Source organism: Pristiophorus japonicus, chromosome 19, assembly GCF_044704955.1.
Source record: "Pristiophorus japonicus isolate sPriJap1 chromosome 19, sPriJap1.hap1, whole genome shotgun sequence".
Lineage (NCBI taxonomy): Eukaryota > Metazoa > Chordata > Chondrichthyes > Pristiophoridae > Pristiophorus > Pristiophorus japonicus.
In genome coordinates this window covers 67020475-67047395 of record NC_091995.1, presented here as the reverse complement: position 1 = coordinate 67047395, position 26921 = coordinate 67020475, and the positions used below count along the sequence as shown (strand labels likewise).

The window sequence follows — 26921 nt, the reverse complement described above, 5'->3', positions numbered from 1 at the left end:
ATTTATCTGCTTTGATCTTACTGAGTACGACCTCCTTAGTGATTGCGATTGTGTTAAGTTCCTCCCCCCCCCATAGCCCCTTGACTATCCGCTGTTGGGATAGTGTTAGTGTCCTCTATTGTAAAGACTGGTACAAAATATTTGTTCAGAGTTTCTGCCATCTCCATGTTCCCCATTACTAATTCCCCAGTCTAGTCCTCTAAGGGACCAACATTTACTTTAGCCACTCTTTTCTTTTTTATATACCTATAGAAACTCTTGCTATCTGTTTTTATATTTCGTGTTAGTTTACTTTTATAGTCTATCTTCCCTTTCTCAATCATTTTTTAGTCATCCTTTGCTGACTTTGAAGACGAGATGTTGTCTCCACAAGGACTGTGCAGTGGTCACTCCTATCAAGGCTGTCATGGACAGTTGCATCTGCGGCAAGTAGATTGGTGAGGATGATTAGGTTTTTCATTCGTGTTGGTTCTCTCACCACCTGCCGAGGTCCGAGTCTAGCAGTTATATCCTTCAGCACTCGGCCAGTTCGGTCAGTAGTGGTGTTACCGAGCCACTTTTAGTGATGGACATTGAAGTCCCCCACCCACAGTACATTCTGTGCCTTTGCTACCTTCAGTGCTTCTTTCAAGTGGTGTTCAACATGGAGGAATACTGATTCATCAGCTGAGGCAGGAGGGAGGGCGGTGGGGGGGGCGGGTGGAAATCAGCAGGAGATTTCCTTTCCCATGCTTGACCTGAAGCCCATGAGACTTCATGGGGTCCGGAGTCAATGTTGAAGACTCCCAGGGCCATTCCCTCCTGACTATATACTACTGTGCCACCATCTCTGGTGGGTCTGTCCTGCCGGTGGGAGAGCACTTAACCAGGGATGGTGATGGAGAAGTCTGGCCCATTGGCTGAAAGGTATGATTCTGTGAGTATGACTATGTCAGGCTGTTGCTTTGGGGCAGCTCTCCCAATTTTGGCACAAGTCCCTAGATGTTAGTAAGGTGGACGATGCAGGGTTGGCGGGGCTGGGTGTGCCGTTGTTGTGTCCGAAGCCAGTGCCGAGGTTAATGGGGGGTGGTCTGTCTGGTTTTATTTTTATTATTGTTTTTCATAGTGATTGTGTACAACTGAGTGGCTTGCGAAGCTTTTTGAGAGAGCAGTTAAGAGTCAACCACATTGCTGTAGGTCTGGAGTCACATACAGGCCAGACCATGTGAGGACAGCAGATTTTGTTCCCTAAAGGACATTAGTGACAATCCAATAATTTCATGGTCACTATTACTTACTGATACTAGCTTTTTATTCAAGATTTATTTAATTAAATGAATTTAAATTCCCCAGCTGCCATGGTGAGTTTGAACTCAGATCTCTGGATCATTAGTCCAGGCCTCTGGATTACTAGTCCAGTAAAATAACCACTGTGCTACCATTTCCAACATAATGGTGAGATTGTGTAGCATACAAATCTTAGTGTCGCTCAGCTGGGTATTGAAGGCAGCGGAAGCATTAAATGAGGATGCCGATGGTGTGCTCTATGATGTTCCTTGTGGTAGCATGGCACGCTTTGTAGGAATGTTGTTGACGTGTGCGTCGGTTCTGGTCCAGAATCATGAGCCATGCCATGAGTGTATAACCCCTATCGCCCAATAGCCAGCCTTTTACTTGCCGTGGTGAATCCCTTTCGGTTTATGAAAATGGCACATGCATGACAATGTGCCTGCGGTCAATGGCACCCTGCCCCATGGGGAAGCCTGCAACCTGTGCAAACCCTTGTGCTTGCTCCGCCTCCTTGTCTCTGGGACGAGCCTGGAAGGAGCTTGGAAGGAGCCAGACGTATACAAGTTAAGAGACAAGGTCACCTTGACAGCCACAGTTAATGCTATCATTGCCTTGCTTTGAGGTTGCAGCTGTGGTTGCAGCAGGAGGCAGATTTCAGTCATGGTCTGTTTTTGTAAGTGAAGACATCTCATGCATTGGGCCTCGCTGAAGTTGAGGTAATAGAATTGCTTTCTAAATACCCTCCGCAGATATGGCCTCCTGCTGAAAGCCCTTCTCCCCTCCTCCCTCTTCTAGCAGCTTGTCTGGCTGGGTGGTCTCTCTTCATTCTCCCAGTCATGCTCAATTCCCAGAGGAAGTCCTACCAGATCACCCACGTCTGGAACCAACTTGTTTCAGCACAAGCTTTTAAATGAACTGAAAAGTACTTTAGCACCAGCGAGACTACTCCCTGTAGACTTTTCAAACTTTAGCCAAGTATAGGAAAGCTCCTAAAACACTTACAATTGCACCAGCTGCCAGAAGAAATAATCCAGCAACTAACCAGTTGGGGAGGTGGGGGTCCTTCATTCTGTAGAGTGGAGTTCGAAAATCAACACTGTACACTGATTGACATCATAATCTATCAACGCTGCATGCTGCCGACGGTTGTTAGGTGTGCACGCGCAAACCCCTTTACCAAGATAGCATCCTGCGCACCTCCTGTCAGAAGTGTGGGCGTGCATCTTAGTCCCCATTTTCAAGCATTGATTGCTGCACAGCGCCTAAAGAACGGGTGCTGCAGAGCCCAATTTATCATCATCATAGGCAGAGTCTCGGTTAAGGAGATCTTCGAAGTGCTCCTTCCAGTGGGCCCTGACTGCCTTGGTGTCCTTAATGAGTGCCTCCCATTCTTGGCCAGCAGTGGGGTGGGGTCTTGGCTACTTGGGCTGTAGGTGGACTTAACTGCGGTGAAGAATCCTCGAACGTCATGGCTGTCGCCCAGCTGCTGGATCTCCTGCCACGATCTCCTGACACATCTCCTGGATCCACCACCATCTTAGCCCAATTTAGCCTCCATTATCATTGCCATGAGGCTTTTGTGAGACCTTATCAAACGCTTTTTGAAAATTCATATAACTCACATCTGCTGCATTTCCTTCATTGTTTTTTTCAAAGAAATCTATAAAAATTATCAAACACGACCTGCTTGATTAATTCATTTCTCCTGGTACTTAGTAATTTCATCCTGTATTATAGACACCAGTATTTTACCAACAGTTGGAAAAAATTGGACCTACAATTTCCTGGCATATCCCTGTCTCCTTTTTACAAAAGAGGTGTGACGTTTGCCATGTTGATTGGGCCTCTGGCTCAAGATTTTTGGATATAAACTATCAAGTCTCAGTGATTTATCTACGGTACGTTTGGAATAAGAACCTACACTAATTATCTTATGCCTTACTCTAGTGGTTCCATCTCTTCTGTGAAAACAAAGCACTGAATTTATTTACTATCTCAGCTATTGCCTCAGTCTCCGTTAGAAGCTTGATTATCCTATTACAGTACTACTAATGTGCCTAAAGGGGAAGTCATTCTTTTGCCCTTTGGGCATTTTTGCTAATTTTACGTCGTATCTCCTCTTTGCCTTTTGACTCCCCCTGTTTGTACATTTTTCACACTTGACCTGGCCTTCGCTTTATTATCTGTACACTATAAGGCAGACTTCACATTTCTGAGACATGCCTGATGCTTTGTTATTGGAAACAGTCTCAGATTCTACGCTTAATGTTACTGTACCTCTTCATCATGGAAGCTAACTTCCTCCTCCACCACCTGATCCTCCATGGCCTTCATGGTTACAAATAATGCAGTCTGTGTCTTATCGCAGAGTTGGTATTATACCTAGAAGCACAAAAGGCTAAAACAGATCATTGGTCACACAGATTCAGGAAAAAGACTTGCATTTCTTTAGCGCCTCTCATGACTTCAGGTCATCCCAAAGTACTTTACAACCAATGAAGTACTTTAGAAGTGAAGTGATGTCACTGTTGTAATGAAGAAAATGTAAATATGACAGAAAATAGGGCATGGTGTCATCACAGAAATACTACCCCATGTAAAAGTGCCTGATGTCTAACGGAAATTACACATTTCCAGTGTTGTGTTGATACTCTATTTATTTGTTACAGCTCGCTAGAAGGGTGTGGGATGTGGTGTTAAAAAAAAGAAACGGATGAGGAAGCAGGACACAGAAAAAACACATAGCGCATGTATGATTGTTGGTAAATTCATCATCATCATCATCATCGTAGGCAGTCCCTCGAAGCGAGAATGACTTGCTTCCACGCCAAAAAGGGATGAGTTCACAGGTGATTCAATGAAGGACCTAATATTCCAGATCCCGAACTACATTGTGAAGGGTGGAAGATGCCTGCGCGTGGATTTTTTTAACCAGCCACCACACAGGCTTGACAAGAGCGAAGTCTTGGCAAGGATTACCCAAGACTAACTGGAGACCAGCTCTGCTGCACAGACCGAGCGTGCACACATATCGCAGTGTGGGCTGGTCCGTGCTGCCCCTGGGCCCTCGCCTCTTCTGGGCCCCGGTCACTTCCCTCTACGGACTCTTGCCGCTCCTTCGCCCCTCCTGCTATGCCTGCCTGCACTGCAATCAGCGACCTGGCTTTGCAGTCGTCGCCCTCCTGCAGCAGCACTCGCTGCTCCCTGCAGTGGTATGCCGTCGCACGCTGCTCCCTCCAATGGCCCCGGCCTGCTGATGGTCTTGCAGGCCAGGACCGTGCCGATTTACAGGCCGTGCCAAAGTTTGCGAGTGTTTTTAGATCATTGTGTGCATTGGTTATCTGGTAAAGTGGAGTGCAACACGGATGAAAAGGCCAGACCTTAACAGCATGGAAACGCCAGCAATACTGTATAGAGATGGGAGCTGTCATTGTTGTCAGCTCGGCCAATCGGATAACCGCTCCAGGCTAGCAGAAGAAAGCAACTCAACTAAAAATGACCAGCTCCACCAGGGCATTGCACGGCAAAGGGCAAGCATCATCTGCAAGCCCAGCCCCAAGCTGCCCTACGGCTGGCACCAAGTCCTCTTCCCGTGTGAATTCCTGCTCTGCTCAGCCATTCCACATGGACATATAGCCAAGAGATACTGGACTCTGAGCCTGAAGCTCCGTCTGGCCACTCGGACCCACTGGGCACTTACCTCCTCTCTGCCCCCTACCCCTTTCACTCCACAGCCTACTCTCACCCCCTCCCCCTGCCTCTCACCTCCCCTTCCTCCTTTCACCCCTTCCCCCCATCCACCTCCTCTCACTGCTCCCAACCCCTCCCCAACCTTCTCTCACCCCCTCCCCCTCTCAATGTCCCCTCCCCTTCGCAACCCCCAACCTCATCTCACCCGCTCCCCTCCTCCTCCCATCCCCTCACCTCCCCCTCCTCCTCTCTACCACTCATTTCACCCATCACCCCCTCTCCCACCTCCCCCTCTCTCCCACCTCACCCTCCCCTTTCCCACCTCCCCCGCTCATCACCTCTACCACCTACCTTTCATCTCACCTCCCCCTCAACCCCTCCTCCTCTTACCTCCCCCTCCCCCTTACCTCCCCCTCCCCCTGACCTCTCCTCTCACCCCCTCCTCCTCCTCACACCTCCCCCTTCCTCTCCCAATCCCTCCTCCTCTCATCTCCCCATCCCGCTCACCTCCCCTCCTCCTCTCATCCCCTCAATCCGCTCCCCATACCCCTCTCACCGTCCCCTCACCCACTCCCCCTCTCACCTCTCTCCTCACCTCCCTCCCTCCTCCCACCTTTCTTCCCTCATCCCCTCGTCACCTTCCTTCACCTCCTCTCACACCTCCCCTCCTTCCTCCTCACCCCTCCCCTCCCTCCTCCTCTCACCTGCCCCTGCTCTCACCCCTTCCACTCCCCATCCCTCTCTCACCCCCTCTGCTCTCACCTCCCACTCTTCTCACATTCCCTTCTCCTCTCACTCCCTCCTGTCCACCTCCTGTTCTCTCCCTCCTCGCACTTCCCCTCCCCTCACCTCCCACTCCCCTCTCCCTCCTCCCCTCACTCTCTCACATTCTCTCCTCACTCCTCCTCCTCACCTCCCTCCCTTTCTCATCTTCCCTCACCTCTCCTCATCTCCCTCCTCCCACGGCCTCCTCCTCTCCTCTCTCCCCTTCTCTCCTCAACCCCAGCTCCTCTCACATCCCTGCCCTTCTCTCCTCCTCTCACCCCTTCCTCCTCTGACACCCCCTCCTGCTCTCACCTCCCCCTCTCAACCACCAACTCGGCTCCTCTTCCCTTCTCCTCCTCATCCACTCCCTCTCACATCCTTCTCTCACCTCCCTCCCCTTTTCTCCTCACCTTGCTCCGCTCACCCACTTTCAACGTCTTTCGGATGAGACGTTAAACCGAGGACTGTTCTCTCAGGTGGACGTAAAAGATCCCACAGCACTATTTTAAAGAAGAGCAGGGGAGTTATCCCTGGTGTCCTGGCCAATACTTACCCTTCAATCAACATCACTGAAACAGATTATCTGGTCGTTATCATATTGCTGTTTGTGGGAACTTGCTGTGCACAAATTGGCTGCCCCGTTTCCCACATTACAGTGACTACATTCTAAAAGTACTTCACTGGCTGTAAAGTGCTTTGAGACATCCCCTAACCCCCCTCTTCCCCTTCCCCTCAATCGCCTCTTCCCCCTCCCCTCACCCTTCCTCCCCTCACCTCACTCCCCTCCCCTTCCCTCACCCCCTCACTTCACCCCCACTCACTTCCTCCCCCTCGCCTCACCTCCTCACTCCCCTCTTTGCCCTCCCCTCACCTCACTCCCCTCCCCTCACTCATCTCCTCCCATCCGTGCCTACTCACTCCTCTCCTCCCCATCCCTCCTTCACCTCCTGACTCCGCCCCCCCCTCACCTCACTCCCTTTTTCCCTCTCCCCATCACTCACCTCCCCCTCATGTCAATCCACTCCTCCTCCTCCCCTCATCCCTTCACCTCTTCCTCTCCTCGCTCCCTTCACACCCCCCTCCCCTCACTTCCCTCCTCCTCACTTCCCTTCATCCGTCCTCTCACTCCCCTCCTCCCTCTCACCTCAATCCCCTCCTCCCCATCCCTCCTCCCTTCACTCCCCTTCGCCTCACTTCCCTCCTCTCACTCCTCCTCCCCTCACTCCCCTCCTGCCCTTCCTTTCAAGCCACCTCCTCCCCTTCACCTCCTCACTCCTCTCACTTCCCCTCCTCCCTTTCACCTCCTCACTCCCTGCACCCCCTTATGCCCTTCACCTCAAACCGCTCCTCCCCCTCTCACTCCCCTCCCCTCCTCCTCCTTACCTCAATCCACTGCTCCTCTGCCCTTCACTCCCTTCACCTCCCTCCCCTCACTTCATTCCGCTCACTCCCCCTCTCCTCACGCCCCTCCCCTCACTCCCCCTCTCTTCACTCCCCTCCCCTCACCACCCCCTCCCCTCACTTCCCTCCTCTCCCTCCCCTCCCCTCACTTCCCTCCTCTCCCTCCCCTCCCTCCCCCTCCCCTCACTTCCCTCCTCTCCCTCCCCTCACTCCCCCTCCCCTCACTTCCTCTGCTCCCTCCCTGCCCCTCCCTCCCCCTTCCCTCACTCCCCTCGCCCCTCACTTCTCTCCCCTTACTTCATTCCGCTCACTCCCCCTCTCCTCACGCCCTCCCCTCACTCCCCCTCTCTCTTCACTCCCCTCCCCTCCCCACCCCCTCCCCTCACTTCCCTCACCCCTCACTTCCCTCCTCTCCCTTCCCCTTCCTTCCCTCATTCCCCTCCCCTCCCCTCACTTCCCTCCTCTCCCTCCCCCTCCCCTCACTTCCCCTCCCCTCACTTCCCTCCTCCCCCTCCCCTCACTTCCCTCCCCTCACTTCCCACCTCTCCCTTCCCCTTCCTTCCCTCACTTCCCTCCCCTCACGTCCCTACTCTCCCTTCCCCTTCCTTCCCTCATTCCCCTCCCCTCACTTCTCCCCCTCCCCTCACTTCCCTCCTCCCCCCCCTCACTTCCCTCCTCCCTCCTCTCCCTTCCCTCACTTCCCTCCTCCCCCTCCCCCTCCCCTCACTCCCCTCTCTTCACTCCCTCGCCTCCCCACCCCTCCCCTCCCCCTCACCCCTCACTTCCCCTCCTCTCCCTTCCCCTTCCTTCCCTCATTCCCCTCCCCCTCCCCTCACTTCCCTCCTCTCCCTCCCCTCACCCCCTCCTCCCCTCACTCCCCCTCCCCTCACTTCCTCCCTCTCCCTACCCCTCCCCTCACTTCCCTCCCTCCCTCCCCTCACTCCCCCTCCCTCACTCCCCTTCCCTCACTCCACCTCCCCTCACTTCTCTCCCCTTACTTCATTCCGCTCACTCCCCCTCTCCTCACGCCCCTCCCCTCACTCCCCCTCTCTTCACTCCCCTCCCCTCCCCACCCCCTCCCCTCACTTCCCTCACCCCTCACTTCCCTCCTCTCCCTTCCCCTTCCTTCCCTCATTCCCCTCCCCCTCCCCTCACTTCCCTCCTCTCCCTCCCCTCACTCCCCCTCCCCTCACTTCCCCTCCCCTCACTTCCCTCCTCCCCCTCCCCTCACTTCCCTCCCCTCACTTCCCACCTCTCCCTTCCCCTTCCTCCCCTCACTTCCCTACTCTCCCTTCTCCTTCCTTCCCTCATTCCCCTCCCCTCACTCCCCCTCTCCTCACTTCCCTCCTCCCCCTCCCCTCACTTCCCTCCTCTCACTTCCCTCCTCTCCCTTCCCTCCTCCCCCTCCCCTCCCCTCACTTCCTTCCTCTCCCTTCCCTCCTCTTCCCTCCTCTCCCTTCCCTCCTCTTCCTTCCCTCCCCTCCCCTCCTCCCCCTCCCCTCACTTCCCTGCCCTCACTTCCCTCCTCTCCCTTCCCTCACTTCCCTCCTCCCCTTCCCCTCCCCTCACTTCCTTCCTCTCCCTTCCCTCCTCTTCCTCCCCTCATTCCCCTCCCCTCACTCCCCTCCCACTTACCTCCCCTCAGGCCGTCGCTCGGCTCCGGATTGCACCAACAAAACGGCGCCGGCCCGCGCGACAACCGAAGGCGGGAAAGATGCCCGAGCTCCCGGCGCGCCCATTGGTTGATTCAGTCACGTGGGTGTGATTTGAAGCAGCGGGCGGTTGGGCTGTTGGCGGGAGCCGCGCGCTGTGCAATGGGCGCTGTGTCAGCGATCATTCATTCACAGTAACTAATACTCCCAAAACACGGCAATGGTTTTGCAGTGGGATGAGAAGATATTCTGGCACAGACTGTTGAATTGGCTCTTGGTGTGCTGTCCATGGCCACCTGTAACCTGCCGGTACCTCAGCCCCTCTCACGGTCCATTTTATCAGTTTCACTAATACCACAAACTGCCCACACAGCCAGCAGGATCACTGAGCTCGAAGCATAAGAACATAAGAATTAGGAACAGGAGTAGGCCATCTAGCCCCTCGAGCCTGCTCCACCATTCAATAAGATCACGGCTGATCTGGTCGTGGACTCAGCTCCACTTACCCGCCCGCTCCCCGTAACCCTTAATTCCCTTATTAGTTAAAAATCTATCTATCTGTGACTTGAAAACATTCAATGAGCTAGCCTCAACTGCTTCCGTGGGCAGAGAATTCCACAGATTCACAACCCTCTGGGAGAAGAAATTCTTTCTCAACTCGGTTTTAAATTGGCTCCTCCGTATTTTGAGGCTGTGCCCCCTAGTTCTAGTCTCCCCGACCAGTGGAAACAACCTCTCTGCCTCTATCCTGTCTATCCCCTTCATTATTTTAAATGTTTCTATAAGATCACCCCTCATCCTTCTGAACTCCAACGAGTAAAGACCCAGTCTACTCAATCTATCATCATAAGATAACCCTCTCATCTCCGGCATCAGCCTAGTGAATCGTCTCTGTACCCGCTCCAAAGCTAGTATATCCTTCCTTAAGTAAGGTGACCAAAACTGCACGCAGTACTCCAGGTGCGGCCTCACCAATACTCTGTACAGTTGCAGCAGGACCTCCCTGCTTTTGTACTCCATCCCTCTCGCAATGAAGGCCAACAATCCATTCGCCTTCCTGATTACCTGCTGCACCTGCAAACTAACTTTTTGGGATTCATGCCCAGATCCCTCTGCACCACAGCATGTTGTAATTTCTCCCCATTCAAATAATATTCCCTTTTACTGTTTTTTTTCCCAAGGTGGATGACCTCACACTTTCCGACATTGTATTCCATCTGCCAAACCTTAGCCCATTCGCTTAACCTATCTAAATCTCTTTGCAGTCTCTCTATGTCCTCTACACAACCCGCTTTCCCACTAATCTTAGTGTCATCTGCAAATTTTGTTACACTACACTCTGTCCCCTCTTCTAGGTCATCTATGTATATTGTAAACAGTTGTGGTCCCAGTACTGATCCCTGTGGCACACCACTAACCACTGATTTCCAACTGGAAAAGGACCCATTTATCCCAACTCTCTGCTTTCTGTTCGCCAGCCAATTCTCTATCCATGCTAATACATTTCCTCTGACTCCGCGTACCTTTATCTTCTGCAGTAACCTTTTGTGTGGCACTTTATCGAATGCCTTTTGGAAATCTAAATACACCACATCCATCGGTACACCTCTATCCACCATGCTCGTTATATCCTCAAAGAATTCCAGTAAGTTAGTTTAACATGATTTCCCCTTCATGAATCCATGTTGCGTCTGCTTGATTGCACTATTCCTATCCAGATGTCCCGCTATTTCTTCCTTAATGATAGTTTCAAGCATTTTCCCCACGACAGATGTTAAACTAACCGGCCTATAGTTACCTGCCTTTTGCCTGCCCCCTTTTTTAAACAGAGGCGTTACATTAGCTGCTCTCCAATCCGCTGGTACCTCCCCAGAGTCCAGAGAATTTTGGTAGATTATAACAAATGCATCTGCTATAACTTCCGCCATCTCTTTTAATACCCTGGGATGCATTTCATCAGGACCAGGTGACTTGTCTACCTTCAGTCCCATTAGTCTGTCCAGCATTACCTCCCTAGTGATAGTGATCATCTCAAGGTCCTCCCTTCCCACATTCCTATGACCAGCAATTTTTGGCATGGTTTTAGTGTCTTCCACTGTGAAGACGGAAGCAAAATAATTGTTTAAGGTCTCAGCCATTTCCACATTTCCCATTATTAAATCCCCCTTTTCATCTTCTAAGGGACCAACATTTACTTTAGTCACTCTTTTCCGTTTTATATATCTGTAAAAGCTTTTACTATCTGTTTTTATGTTTTGCGCAAGTTTACCTTCGTAATCTATCTTCCCTTTCTTTATTGCTTTTTTAGTCATTCTTTGCTGTTGCTTAAAATTTTCCCAATCTTCTAGTTTCCCACTAACCTTGGCCACCCTATATGCATTGGTCTTTGATTTGATACTTTCCTTTATTTCCTTGGTTATCCACGGCTGGTTATCTCTTCTCTTGCCGCCCTTCTTTTTCACTGGAATATATTTTTGTTGCGCATTATGAAAGAGCTCCTTAAAAGTCCTCCACTGTTCCTCAATTGTGCCACCGTTTAGTCCTTGTTTCCAGTCTACTTTAGCCAACTCTGCCCTCATCCCACTGTAGTCCCCTTTGTTTAAGCATAGTACGCTCGTTTCTGACACAACTTCCTCATCCTCAATCTGTATTACAAATTCAATCATATTGTGATCACTCATTCCGAGAGGATCTTTTACGAGGAGATCGTTTATTTTTCCTGTCTCGTTACACAGGACCAGATCCAAAATGGCTTGCTCCCTTGTAAGCTCTGTTACATACTGTTCTAAGAAACAATCCCATATGCATTCTATGAATTCCTCCTCCAGGCTACCCCCTGCGATTTGATTTGACCAATCGATTTTTAGGTTAAAATCCCCCATAACTACTGCCTTTCCTTTTTCACATGCCTCCATTATTCCCTTGATTATTGCCCGCCCCACCATGAAGTTATTATTTGGGGGCCTATAAACTACGCCGACCAGTGACTTTTTCCCCTGACTATCTCTAATCTCCACCCACAATGATTCAACATTTTGTTCATTGGAGCCAATATCATCCCTCACAACTGCCCTGATATCAATGGAACTGGCAACCTACACTGGTCAACTTCTGCACAGAACCTGGCAGCAGGGTTGCTGGAGGTGAGTCCGTGTCGCCAAACAAAGTTAGGGTGGCAGGTGGAGAGCCCGCAGGGTAAAACTTTACACCGCCTGGTCTGTTTATGCCAGCTGATGCCCATGGCCCTGTCTGAGATAAGACTTATGCTGGTATGTAACGAGGATATTTACTACATCTAACTCAAAAATAAAAGGGTTGCTTTACTGCTTGGCAATGCCAGAACATGCCCAGAGCACATGTTGGGAAACCATGCGCCTCCAGTATCCATTTCTTGGCCTCCAAAAAAAAGGAAATTGTTATTTTACAAGACAATTTGCTAGATACCTAAACGCACGATTGCTTTGGGGGAATAAGGGCTATTTGCATTCATAAATCCAGAATACTAATTCTCACAACCTCTAGCTGTTTTCTGAATGAGTCCATTTTCTTGGCCTCAAACATTTCATGGCAACCCGTTCCAGTCTTGATCACCTTCCTTGTAAAGAAATGCTCCCAGACCTAAACTTGTCTTTCACAACCCCAATCTTGTCTGAGATTACTTAACCTACTCTAAGATGTTTCTTTTCAAGACTGCACAGCTTGAGCTCAGGGTTGGCCAACTGGTGTCTTGAGAGCTCCGTACAGTTGACGTGTGATGCTGAACGTTTTGCTTAGCTGCCCTACCAAAGCAATTCTGGCGCTGATCATAAAAGTCACATTAAACTGGCAGCTGCCTTTCTGTTCTGACCCAAGTAACCTGTATTTTCAATTTTGAATTACTGTACTTTATTAAATATTTTCCATTGGGTGTGCAGTAAAGCAGTCTTCAGATATTGCAATACACTAAAACAGCGAACCTAAAACTCTAGACGAAGTGCAGGGGTGCAATTAAAAAGGATATTAGAAAAGCAAAGAGAGAGCATGAAAAAATGTTGGCAAGTAAAATCAAGGAAACCCCAAAAATGTTTTATAAATACATTAACAACAAGAGGATAACTAGAGAAAGAGTGGGGCCGATTAGAGACCATAAAGGAAATCTGTGTGTGGATGCAGAAGACATGGATACGGTTCTTAATGAATACTTTGCGTTTGTTTTCACAAAAGAGAGGAGCGATGCAGACATTGCAATCAGGCAAGAGTGTGAAATATTGGACAAGATAAACATAGTGAGGGAGGAAGTATTAAGGGGCTTAGCAGCGTGGAAAGTGGATAAATCCCCAGGCCCGGATGAAATGTATCCCAGGCTGTTAAGAGAAGCAAAAGAGGAAATATCAGAGGCTCTGACCATCATTTTCCAATCGTCTCTGGTTACAGATGTGGTGCCAGAGACCTGAAGGACTGCTTATATTGGGCTCAAAATTGGCCCCTGCAGAATTTTGGCCCACTCACCGGAGTTACGCCGCTTTTGTTGGATAAAAAGGGCGCTGAAAAAATGTCCCTCGATTCTGGCCGCTGTGTTGCCTCTCCCGAGGCTTGGCACAGTGTGGCCAGTGGATTGGGGGCGGAGCCACTGTCCCGGCACTGAAAACAGTAATGGGACATCTGCACATGCGTGTTAGAGTGTGCGCGCATGTGCAGTGGCTCCTCGCCCCCAGCACGTCCTGCAGCTTGTGTGGGAGGAGCCCGATGCTCGCCGCCCCTATCCCTGGCCGAGTGGTCTCCCGCACCGGCTGGGCCTGCCTTGGAAGGCATTGCAAATGTGAAGAATTGTAAGTAAGTGCTGTTCAGAGGGCATTGTCATTTATTGAGAATTTTGTACATCAATGCCAGGAATCGGCGAGTGCAGATGAACGGAGTCTTGTGTTTTGAGATGAAGGTAGGACTTCTATTTTTTATTTGTTATTAATTGTTTATTACTTTTTATGCTTTGTTTAGTGCTTTGTAAGTCTTGGTGCTTTAGGTGCAGGTCATCTCCACTTCCTTCTATTTTTTATTTGTTATTTGTTGTTATTTTTGTGCTTTGTTTAGAGTTTTAATATGAAGGTAGGACTTTGTTTTATTTTTTATTTCTTCTAGAATGTTTTTATGTCTTCTTGAATGCTTACTACTTGTTGTGCTTTGTTTAGTGCTTTGCAAGGTCCTCTCTGCTTCCCTTCCCGCCCCTATCTCTGGCAGAATGGACTTCGATGTACTCCGATGTCTGATGCTGATTTCTTAACTCTCCGCAAGGGTTTTCTGTGGCCACATACGCTGGCCTAAGTTAGTTTGGAGTAACTATTAGCTATCCAAAGTGGCCTAAATGTCCAAAACGGGCATAGGTGGCTGGTAATGCCCCCTTTTGAAAAAAAAAGAAACTAAAAAAATCCTAACTAACTCACTTACACTGGCGCAAATTGAATGTGCAAAATGGGGATTTTTAAAATACTCCAGAAAAATCAAGTTGCTCCAAAAAAAACGGAGCAACTCCTGGCCAACTTTGTGCCCATTGAACCTTTGTTTAAAAAGGGAGAAAGGGATAGACTGCGTAATTACAGGCCAGTCAGCCTAACCTCAAAATTATTGGGAAAATTATTGGAAAAAAATCCTGAGGGGCAGGATAAATCTTCATTTAGAAAGACACGATTAATCAAGGACAGTCAGCATGGATTTATTAAGGAAAGGTTGTGTCTGATTAACTTAATTTTTTGAGCAAGTAGCCAGGCGGGTTGATGACTGTAGTGCATTTGATGTAGTGTATATGGATTTTAGCAAGGTTTTTGATAAGGTCCCACATGGTAGACTGGTCACGAAAGTAAAAGACCTTGGGCTAGAACCTCCACTTTTTTTGCCTGCTTAACACCCACAATGCCCATTTTACCGGTGAAATGATGTATAATGCCCATATATTGCCCATTTTGGCACAAAATGGAAACTGACAGACTTTTTTAGGAGACTTATTGGCGAGCGTTATTTTCCCAATGGGCTTAACGCTGAGAAAATATATTACCGCCTGCCCACTTTTTTGGGGTGGAATCAGCAGAATGGGCGATTTCAACGCCCACATTATCGGCCAGCGTTACTTTCCTCACGGAATTAACGCCGAGATTCAATAATAACGCCCGGCGACTGTTTTTTGTTGTAAGGAGCATATTTACCCAAACTAGCGGCCATGGAGATCGCCCACCGTCAATTTCACCATCTCGCACACATATCGCCCAGAATATCGCCCGCTCAAAAAACCGCCCACAAAAAGTGGAACTAACCAGGACAGACGTCAGCGATGTGCCTGACATTTGTTAAATCCCACTCTTATATTGGAAAGATTTGCCTGAAAGAGCGCTGATGTGAGTGACAAAGCTGACACACTGCTGTGTGCGTGCAGCTCAGGCATCAATGGTGCCCATCACCTTGATGCCAGTTAAAATTGATGTTGATTGATGTAAAGTTGTATTTAACCCTTTCACGGTACCCTTTCACGGTAAGGAATCACCAGTGTGTAACGGTCCAGCTATCTGAGGCAATGCGCAACAAGGTTATGTTCAATGACAAAAGTTTAATACCAACATTGATCTGAAATTATAAGTATCACAGCCAATAACACCCAACCCCCGCCCACATCCCACTTTTTCCACCATTGACATAAATCACATGTTCAACATGTCCAGCAACACAGAATACAAAGGCAAAGCAGGAGCGTGGTCCCCAGACCCCATACATTGCAACAAATTGCATACACCCAGATGGAGATATAACACAGCCATCACCTGCGCACATGCAACTAACTTTCTTTTTCCCCCTCCTCGCTCCACGGCACCTGGCCGAGGAGCTCCTCAGGTGGTGCCTCATTGGGGGAGATGAAGGCAGATGTGTTGGTTAGACGGGTACGGGAGTGGGGGGTGCCCAGGTCACAACACTCTCTGATGCAGAAGCAGGACCTTGGTCTTTGCTCTCATCTGTCTTTTGCAGTGGTGGTGCGGAACCTAGGGGTGGAGTGCCGCGCTTAGGGGCCACTGGGAGGCCTGTAGTAGCAATGTTCCTGGTTATCGCATCCAGGGACTCGGCTATCTGCGGAATGTACTCGGTTATGGTGGCCAGGTATTGAGATATGCCCCCCAAAGCTTCGATGAGCTGGTCACCAATGTCTACAGTCCTCCTGGACAATTGAACCATCTCTGCGCTGTCATGTCGTGCTCGAGAAACAGACCTCCGTGGGGTTGGCGCCGTCGTGGGGTGCCCTGTGGAGAGGTGCTTGGGGCTGGCACCTCCAGAGTGGAGGCGGGAATGACCGGAGGACCAATAGATGGCCTTGGGGTGGAATGGGTTCTGGAGCGTGGCGATGCAGTTTCCTCAAAATCCACACTCTCATCTGTCGGGAACAGACCCAGCGGATTGACAGGCGACAATCGGAGCTCCTCACCACCAGATAGGATCGTCCAGCAACTCCTGCCCCGCGCCTCTACCTTCTGGCCTCTGCTGCCTTGCTTGGGGCCGTGCTGCTGGCTGAGCTGCAAGACTCAAATGAGGTTGTTAGAGGAGAAGGTGGTGCTAGGGTAACAAGGTGAGTCCAGCGCTACACACAACATATGCACGACAAAAGCACCACCGCTCTCAAAATCATTGCAGACATCACATTTCATGACATCAACACATTATGGATTGCAATGATTTTCATTAGGCCAGCATTATTTCTATGACATTTTTAGAAATCATCTATCATATATGATTGGTCGGATATGACTTGGTGTGGCATCTATTGACTTTACATCACGCAATGGTGTAAACTTTACTCACGTGGCATCACTTCAGGGTCTGCAGATGCGTCCCTGGCTGTCCGAGGGTGCTTCCCCACGAGTGCGAGCACACGCTCCTCCATGTCAGTGATGTCGCTGGGGACTGGTGGCCCCCGTTCGCCTCTGCATGGACCTCATCGTCGATAGCTTCTTCTGTAAAAGGTGACAGGATGATATGGCATGAGATCATTGAATGATATCATTGCTAGGTACTATCACAGACACTGATACAACACATAACCAACAGATGTAATCATGATTATTATGATTATTATCATTCTTTACCTAAAGATGTACACCGTGACCGCAGGCTTTTAGTAAAACATTCCCGGTAAAAGTGCAAGACCTCACATCTGCTGATAGTCACTCATGATTGTTACAAATCAAATTATATAAATACATAAGTACATGTAAATCAATGTAATACTTACCCTTGCGAATCCCACAAGGTCGTTCCATCGTTTGCAGCATTAGTTGCCCTCACGTATCTCGTTGGTCGCCGACGGGACCACCTCTGCTATCTCTGTCCATATCCTCTGGTAGGCCTTTGGGGTGGGCTTCCCACGCCCTCCCTGTGTCAACTCACCCCAGCGTGACTCAACTTCCTGCAAGAGGGAAGCATTTGCCTCGTCCGAGAACCTCCTGGCTCTTTTGCACCCTCCAATATGCTCCTCTCCCACCTCACTGCTCTCTCCAGCGTCAGTCTCCACAGTGTGCTGTGATGCCTCCTCTCCATTATAGGGCAAATTCGGTCAAATATGTGGCTGGTAACACCTACTATTTGTTTGCCTTCTTGCTGTGAAGCTCTAAAATCTCCCTCCTTCCTCCCAAAGCAGCCACACCACATCCAGTCACACAAGCACACACCACAGCCACACACGCTTTCAGTCCCTCTGAACTCCCTCTCTCTCTGTTTCCTCTTCTGCGCATGTCATGGTGACCCTTGACCTCCTGAATCGCGGGAATCGAGCGTTGCCATGCCATTGCTAAGGACGGCCACACTTTATGGCAGAAGGTCAAAATATTTAACGCTACCACCCATTTGATATCGCTCACGCTAACACCCATTTACAAAAATGTAAACTTGGTATTTTGAGAATGAGCAAGAAGCCGGCGATCTGAAAACCCTTTTTCACCGCCCACGCCGGAAATAACGCCTGTTTTTGGGCGATAAGCTCAAAAGTGGAGGTTCTTGTCCCTTGGGCCTGGAATTGATCAAAGGCAAATTATGCCCATTTACCGTCGAAAAGACCGCTAAGATCCTTACGGTACTTTGGGCGGAAGTTTGGTGAAGAAATTGAAAAAAAACTGCCCGGCAGGAAAATTAGGCATTACACGTGGATGCTCAGCGGTCCTGGTCAAATTAAGTCCGAGGCTAGAGTCGGTCTAGGGAGAGGGCAAAACACGAAAAATAATTTTTCAAAAAATAAAACATCGGAAAACATTCAAAAAACCCTTTTCCACTGAATCGTTGCAAAAGAATTAGAAAAAAACCGTCACTTACCTTTTTTTTTGCAGGGTTTCATATCTATCGTCCATCAAAAGGCTGGTCCGACTTTTTCAATAAGTATGGAGCACGCTCTCACCAAACTTAGGCGGCAGCGGTTTTCCCAGCATTGCACGCTGGCGGTCCACTCCCCAGCGGTATTTCGAAATCGCTGGCGTACGGACCTGATGAAACTCCCAACGAATGGAAGATCACCCAAAACAAGGAAATACCACCGAAGTACCCGGCGGTAGGGTCATCCATTTCAGGCCCCATGGGATCCAGGGCAAAGTGGCAAGTTGGATCCAAAATTGTCTCAGAGGCAGGAAGCAAAGGGTAATGGTTGATGGGTGTTTTTGTGACTGGAAGGCTGTATACAGTGGGGTTCCGCAGGGCTCAGTGCTGGGTCCCTTGCTTTCTGTGGTATATATCAATGATTTAGACTTGAATGTAGGTATATGATTAAGAAGTTTGCAGATGATACTAAAATTGGCTGTGTGGTTGAGAAAGCTGTAGACTACAGGAAGATATCAATAAACTGGTCAGATGGGCAAAACAGTGGCAAATGGAATTCATTCCAGAAAAGTATGAGGTAATGCATTTGAGGAGGGAAACAAGGCAAGGGAATACACATTAAATGGTAAACCACTGAGAAGTGTAGAGTAACAAAGGGCCCTTGGAGTACATGTCCACAGATCCCTGAAGATAGCAAGCCAGGTAGATTAAATGGTTAAGAAGGCATAGGACTACTTGCCTTTATTAGTCGAAGCATAGAATACAGGAGCAGGGGGGGTTATGCTTGAACTGTATAAAACACTGGTTAAGCCGCAGCTGGAGTACTGCGTGCAGTTCTGGTCACCACATTGCAGGATAGATGTGATTGCACTAGAGAGGGTACAGAGCAGATTTACGAGGGTGTTGCCTGGACTGGAGAATTTTAGCTACGAGGAAAGATTAGATAGGCTGTGTTTGTTTTCTTTGGAACAGAGGAGGCTGAGGGGAGACCTATTTGAGCTGTATAAAATTATGAGGGGCCTAGATAGAGTGGATTATCCTTAGGAGAGGGTTCAACAACCAGGGGGCATAGATTTAAAGTATTTGGTAGGAGGTTTAGAGGAGATTTAAGGGGAAATGTTTTCATCCAGAGGGTTGTGGGGGTCTGGAACTCATTGCCTGAAAGGGTGGTAGAGGCAGAAACCTTCACCACATTTAAAAAGTACTTGGATGCGCACTTGAAATACCATAACCTACAGGGCTACGGACCAAGAACTGTAAAGTGGGATTAGGGTGGATAGCTCTTTGTTGGCCGGTGCGAACACAATGGGCCGAAATGACCTCCTTCCATGCTGTAAATTTCTATGAATCTATGAAACTTGATTTTCAGGTCGTATGCTGAAAAATAAAGCTTTTCTTATGTGAACCATTGGATCAAGAACATGCTGTAGACCAAGGAGCTCTTACACTGGAAACCATGGGTCCAAGTTTCCCCAGGAGTTGCTCCTTTTTTTTGGAGCAACTTGATTTTTCTGGACTATCTTTTTAGTTGCAATTCTGGCCACTTAATTTGTGCCAGTTTAAGCGAGTTAGTTAGGTTTTTTTTTAGTTCCGTTTTTTTTTTCAAAAGGGGGCGTTCCCAGTCACTTACCCCTGTTTTAAGCGTTTGGCCAGCAAATAGTTGCTCCAAACTAACTTAGGCTAGCGTATGTTGCCACTTCTGTCCGCACAGAAAAACCTTACCTAGAGTTAAGGACTCAGCGCAAGTAATTACATTTAAAGCACCACCAAGCACCAAACACAGCACAAAAAGCATTTAATTAACAAATAAAATGGAAGGAACCCTGCACCTAAAGCACCAAAATCAATCAGTAAATAACAAGTAAAAAATAGAAGCCCTACTTTAGGGAACACAGTGGGCTGCTGATGAGGGAGCCCATTCGGCCAGGGCTAGGGATGGCATGCTTCGGACCCCTCCCACACAGCCTGCAGCACGTACTCACAGATTTGGCCTGCCAGGAGCTACTGCACATGTGCGCAGACTCTAGCGCACATGTGCAGAGGTCCCGGCTTGGAGTCAAGAGGGGAAGGGGTACAGGTGGGGAGGAGAAGCAGGAAGGGGCGGGGGATGGAAGAGTTAGTTTGTACAGAAATACTGATGATTTCAGACTAATGTTCGGTTTAAATGTTTTTTATTTAACAAAACCTTGTAGCGCATTAACTCAGATAGCTGCACCGTTACACGCTGGTGATTCCTTAACATCAAAGGGTATAATTACACTTAACTTCAATCAACTTAAACTTTAACTGTTACCGAGGTGATGCCCACCATTGATGTATGACCTGCACAACCAGCAATGTGTCAGCCTTGTAAATAACACCAAAGTTCTTTCAGGCAAAGCGATCATTGATGAGCTCCTGACGTAAGGCTCTTGTAGCGATCATGCCACCATGCGGTCTACACGGGAGCAGCGGCATGGCTTCAGCGTCAGCCTGATTGTCTGGGCCGATGTCAGCATCTGCCTCCTTGTCCTCCTCTTCCTCTCTCTGGTGAGGTGGACTGTCAGACTCAACAGGCAATTCTTGTCTCCTCCTGATAGCCAAGTTGTGCAGCACACCACCATGAATTGAACTACCTGCTATTGGAGCTCGCCTCCTGAGTAGTCTAAACCGTTGCTTCAGCACTCCAATGGTTTTCTCCATGATATTGCGAGTTGCTCTGTGGCTCTCATTGTATTGCCTCTCGTCTTCGGTATGGGTGTCACGGAGGGGGGTCACCAGCCAGGTGGCGAGGCCATATCCTTTGTCATCAAGCATCCAGCATTGACCTTGTGGCTGATTGTTAAACAAGTCAGATATAGTGGTCTCACACATGATGTGAGCATCATGGAGGCTGCCTGGAAATTGAGCATTCACTGACAGTATAATTTGCTGGTGGTCGACAACCAGTTGGATATTCAGGGAGTGGAATCCCTTGCGGTTCCTGAAAACTTCTGTATCCTGAAAAGATGCCCGCATCACGATGTGCGTGCAGTCTATTGCTCCCTGCACCTTGTGGAAGTTTGCAATTCTGGAGAATCCTAGAGCCCCCTCAGTCTGTGCCACTCTGGTCATAGGGAAGCTGATCAAATCCCTGCTGCATGCATACAGGGCTTCAGTGACCTGTCTAATGCAGTGATGCGTGGAATGCTGAGAAAGTCTGCAAATGTCTCCAGCTGTGGCCTGAAAAGAACCCAAGGCATAGAACGACAGTGCCCGCGGTGACTTTGACCTCGACGGACAGTGCAGTACTGATGGTGCTGGCAGGCTGCAGATCTGCCCTTATCAGCTGGCATACCTCAGTGATAACCTCTTTGTGGAAGCACAGTCTCCGAAGGCAGGTGGTGTCGGGCAAATTGAGCTAAGAATGCTTCTTCTTGTACTTGCGGGGCGTGTAACGTCTGGTTCTCCTCATCAGTCTGTCATGTCTTACATTGGGCACATAATGCAGTGGAGCGTACCTTCGGCAATCTTGAGTCTGTTGGGTGTAATTGGTCACCAAGAGAGGATAAGAAAGGACAGGCCCTGTTGCAGTAGCTTGCTGTTTTCCACCGATTGGTCACAAACAAGGAATGTCCCGACTGTTATATATGTAAACTTGTATTTACTCTGTACAGCTACCAGAGGGCTCATCCCCTGGAGTCCCAAGGGATCCCATAATCCCTTGGGAGCACAGGTATTTAAGGAGGCTCCACAGGTTCGAGTGGCACTCTGGAGACCTGCAATAAAAGACTAAGGTCACACTTTACTTTGAGCTCACAGTGTTCAGTCTGACTCTCCATACACTACAACTGGCGACAAGATACAGATAGCGAACCCAAAAATGCAGAGAACAGTGGGCATCCTGGAGAAATTCTCGGAGGGAGATGATTGGGAAACTTTTGTTGTGCAACTTGACCAATACTTCGTGGCCAACGCGCTAGATGGGAAAGAGAGCGCTGCCAAATGAAGGGCGATCCTCCTCACCCTCTGTGGGGCACCAACGTATGGCCTCATGAAGAATCTGCTCACTCCAGCGAAACCCACGGAGACGATTTGTGCACACTGGTCCGAGAGCATATGAACCCGAAGGAAAGCGTTCTGATGGCGAGGTACCGGTTCTACACCTACAAAAGGTCTGAAGGCCAGGAAGTGGCGAGTTATGTCGCCGAGCTAAGACGCCTTGCAGGACATTGCGAATTTGAAGGACATTTGGAGCAAATGTTGAACTAAATGGACTCCCGGTGTCAATGGAGCTAGATACGGGCATGAGCCAGTCCATCATGGGCAAAAAGATTTTAGAAAGGTTGTGGTGCAACAAGGCCTCAAGGCCAGTCTTAACTCCAGTTCGCATGATACTAAGAACTTAACACGAAAGAACTGTAATCGGCAGTGCTACCGTAAAGGTCTCCTATGATGGAGCGGTGCACAAGCTACCACTCTGGGTGGTACCAGGCGATGGTCCCACGCTGCTCGGCAGGAGCTGGCTGGGAAAGATACCCTGGAACTGGGATGACGTCCGAGCGCTATTGCCCGCTGACGACACTTTGTGTGCCCAGGTCTTAAACAAATTTCCTTCGCTGTTTGAACCAGGCATCGGGAAATTCCAAGGAACAAATGTGCAGATCCACCTAATTCCGGGGGCGGGACCCATCTATCACATGGCGAGAACAGTACCGTACATGATGAGAGAAAGGGTAGAGATCGAGCTGGATGGCTGCAAAGAGAGGGCATCATTTCCCCAATCGAGTTCAATGAGTGGGTCAGTCCTATCGTCCCAGTCCTCAAGAGAGATGGCACCGTCATAATCTGTGACAATTACAAAGTAACTATCAATCGTTTCTCCCTGCAGGACCAATACCCACTACCAAAGGCCGACGACCTCTTTGCAACGCTGGTGGGAGGAAAGACATTCACGAAGCTGGTTCTGACTTCAGCCTACATGACGCAGGAACTGGAGGAATCATCGAAGGCCCTCACCTGCATCAACACGCACAAAGATCTTTTTGTTTATAACAGATGCCCATTTGGAATCTGATCGGCAGCGGCGATATTCCAGAGAAACATGGAAAGCTTACTGAAGTCGGTCCCGCACACCGTGGTTTTCTAGGATGACATCTTGGTCACAGGTCGGAACACAATCGAGCATCTGAAGAACCTGGAGGAGATTCTTAGTCGACTCAACTGCGTGGGGCTCAGGTTAAAACACTCGAAGTGCATTTTCCTGGCACCTGAAGTGGAGTTCCTGGGTTGGGGGATTGCGGCGGACGGTATCAGGCCCACTAACGCGAAGACGGAGGCAATTGAGAACGCACCGAGGCCACAGAACATGACGGAGCTGCGGTCATTTCTGGGACTCCTGAACTACTTTGGTAACTTCTTACGGGGTCTCAGCACACTGTTAGAATCACTGCATGTCTTACTATGAAAAGGGGACGAATGGGTTTGGGGCAAAAGCCAAGAAAATGCCTTTGTAAAAGTGAGAAAATTGTTATGCTCAAACAAATTGCTTGTGTTGTATGATCCATGTAAGCGTTTGGTACTAGCATGTGATGCGTCGTCATATGGCGTTGGGTATGTATTGCAAGAAGCTAATGATTTTGGGAAACTGCAACCAGTTGCTTATGCATCCAGGAGTCTGTCTAAGGCTGAGAGACTCTACAGCATGATTGAGAAAGAAGTGTTAGTGTGTGTTTATGGGGTAAAGAAAATGCATCAATACCTGTTTGAGCTAAAATGCTAATTGGAAACTGACCATAAGCCATTTATATCCCTGTTCTCCGAGAGTAAAGGGATGAATACCAACGCATCGGCCCGCATCCAGAGATGGGCGCTCACGTTGTCTGCATACAACTACACCATCCGCCACAGGCCAGGCACAGAAAACTGCGCCGATGCTCTCAGTAGGCTGCCATTGCCCACCACGGGGGTGGAAATGGCGCAGCCCGCAGATCTAGCCATGGTTATGGAAGCTTTTGAGAGTGAGCAATCACCTGTCACTGCCTGGCAGATCAAAACCTGGGCAAGCCGGGACCCCTTATTATCTCTAGTCAAAAGCTGTGTGCTTCACGAGAGCTGGTCCAGTGTCCCAGTGGAAATACAGGAAGAGATAAAGCTGTTCCAGCGGCACAAAGATGAAATGTCTATACAGGCAGACTGCCTTCTGTGGGGCAATCGAGTGGTGGTCCCCAAGAAGGGCAGAGACACCTTCATCAATGACCTCCACAGTACCCATCCAGGCATCGTAATGATGAAAGCGCTAGCCAGATTCCACGTGTGGTGGCCCGGTATCTATGTGGACTTAGAGTCCTGTGTTCACAGATGTAATACATGCTCGCAGTTAAGCAATGTATCCAGGGAGGCGCCGCTAAGTTTATGGTCTTGGCCCTCCAAGCTGTGGGCTAAGGTACACGTCGACTATGCAGGCCCGTTCTTGGGTAAAATGTTCCTTGTGGTTGTAGACACGTACTCCAAGTGGATTGAATGTGAGATAATGTTGGCTAGCACGTCCGCTGCCACCACTGAAAGCCTGCGGGCCATGTTTGCCACACACGGCTTACCCAATGTCCTGGTGAGCGATAACGGGCCATGTTTTACCAGTGCTGAGTTCAAAGAATTCATGACCCGCAACGGGATCAAACATGTCACATCTGCCCCGTTTAAACCAGCGCCCAATGGTCAGGCAGAGAGAGCAGTGCAAACCATCAAGCAAGGCTTGAAGAGGGTAACTGAAGGCTCACTGCAGACTCGCCTATCCCAAGTCCTGCTTAGCTACCACATGAGACCCCACTCACTCACTGGTATCCCACCTGCTGAACTGCTCATGAAAAGAGCACTTAAGACAAGGCTCTCGTTAGTTCACCCTGATCTACATGAACAAGTAGAGAGCAGTCGGCTTCAAGAAAATGCATACCATAATAGCGCAAATGTGTCACGCGAGATTGAAATCAATGATCCTGTATTTGTTTTAAATTATGGACAAGGTCCCAAGTGGCTTCCTGGCACTGTCATGGCGAAAGAGGGGAGCAGGGTATTTCGGGTCAAACTTTCAAATGGACTCATTCACCGGAAACACTTGGACCAAATTAAACTCAGATTCATGGACTATCCTGAGCAACCCACCTTGGACCCTAACTTTTTTGATCCCCCAACAGACACCACGGTTGACCACGAAGCAGAACCCATCATCCACAGCAGCCCAGCAGGGCCCAATACACCAGGCAGCCCAGCAAGGCCAGCCTCACAGCAGCCCAGCGAGGGCCCAACAAATGATTCAACAACACCAGCTTTCACACCAAGACTATCAACCAGGGCAACAAGGGCCCCAGATCGACTCACATTGTAAATAGTTACACTATTGACTTTGGGGGGGGGGGGGTGGGGAAGTGTGTTATATATGTAAACTTTTATTTACTCTGTACAGCCACCAGAAGGCTCATCCCCTGGAGTCCCAAGGGATCCTATAATCCCTTGGAAGCACAGGTATTTAAGGAGGCTTCACAGGTTGGAGAGGCACTCTGGAGACCTGCAATAAAAGACTAAGGTCACACTTTACTTTGAGCTCACTGTGTTCAGTCTGACTCTTTCTCCATACACAACACCGATGAAGACACCTCTTCAATTCCAATCGGCCACTGTATGCTCAAGATGTTTTTAGAGATGTTCACATCAACTCCTACGACCTGCAGAGTACATCTGAGCTCCGCCGAGGTTGAAGCACAGCAGCCTTTTAAAAGATGCGATATGTGATCAAGAACATGGCGTCCATAACGCTGTGATTAGTTCCGGTTAGTTCCACTTTTTCTGGGCGGTTTTTTGGGTGAGCGATATTGTGGGCGATACATGTGCGAGGTGGTGAAATTGATGCAGGACAATCTCATGGCCGCTAGTTTTATTAAATATGCTCTTTGCGACAAAAAAGTGGGCGGGCGGTATTATTGAATCTCGGCGTTAATTCTGTGCGGAAAGTAACGCTGGGCGATATTATGGGCGTTGATTTCGTGCATTCTGATGATTCCGCCCCAAAAAAATGGGCGGGCGATAATATTTTTTCCCGGCGTTAAGCACACGGGGAAAGTAACGCTCGGCGATAAGTTTCCTAAAAATGTCCGTCAGTTTCCATTTTGTGCCAAAATGGGCGATACATGTGCGTTATACGTCATTTCAGCGGTAAAATGGGCATTAAGTGGACGTTAAGCATGCAAAAAAATGTAGGTTCTAGCCCATAGCTTCTGTGGATGGAGCTAATTGATAGCGCCGAAAAACTGAGGCTCCGTTCTGCGCATGCCCAAGCATTTAGGTTTCCAGGGTACCGTGTAATTGTACAGCTTTACTCTATAGATATCCCGTGCTGATTATTCCCGTGGGGACCCGCTGAGATTTCCAGCACTTTCTGTTTTTATTTCAGAATCCAGTACTTTGCTTTTGTATCCTTGCTGTACCTGCCCTGGGAGTGTTTTGATGCTGAAACTCCCTGTCCCAGCCGACGGCTTGCAAATAGCCCACCGCTGCTGCCCCTATCCCTGGCCGAAAGGCCCCCCCCCCCGCTGCTGCCCCTATCCCTGGCCGAAAGGCCCCCCCCCCCCCCGCTGCCCCTATCCCTGGCCGAAAGGCCCCCCCCCCCCCGCTGCCGCCCCTATCCCTGGCCGAAAGACCCCCCCCCCCCCGCTGCCGTCTCTATCCCTGGCCGAAAGGCCCCCCCCCTATCCCTGGCCGAAAGGCCCCCCCCCCCCCCCGCTGCCCCTATCCCTGGCCGAAAGGCCCCCCCGCTGCTGCCCCTATCCCTGGCTGAAAGGCCCCCCCCGCAGCCCCTATCCCTGGCCGAAAGGCCCCCCCCCC

The 26921-nt window shown here is 49.4% G+C and overlaps 1 protein-coding gene across 3 annotated transcripts in view; it reads right to left on the bottom strand.

Annotated features, from left to right (window-relative positions):
• dmc1 (DNA meiotic recombinase 1) overlaps nt 1–8845 on the bottom strand; it is a 402159-nt gene extending 393314 nt beyond the window's left edge. For 2 of the 3 annotated variants that reach the window (XM_070861547.1, XM_070861549.1), the window contains exons 1-2: nt 8761–8826; nt 3547–3667 (exon numbers count right to left, since the gene is read on the bottom strand). In XM_070861547.1, the coding sequence (XP_070717648.1) occupies nt 3547–3603 (57 nt within the window). In that variant the 5' untranslated portion in view covers nt 3604–3667; nt 8761–8826. Of the gene's footprint in view, nt 1–3546; nt 3668–8760 lie in introns of all 3 variants that reach the window. The other variant, XM_070861548.1, reaches the window with a different exon arrangement.
• Between the last annotated feature and the right edge of the window lie 18076 nt (nt 8846–26921).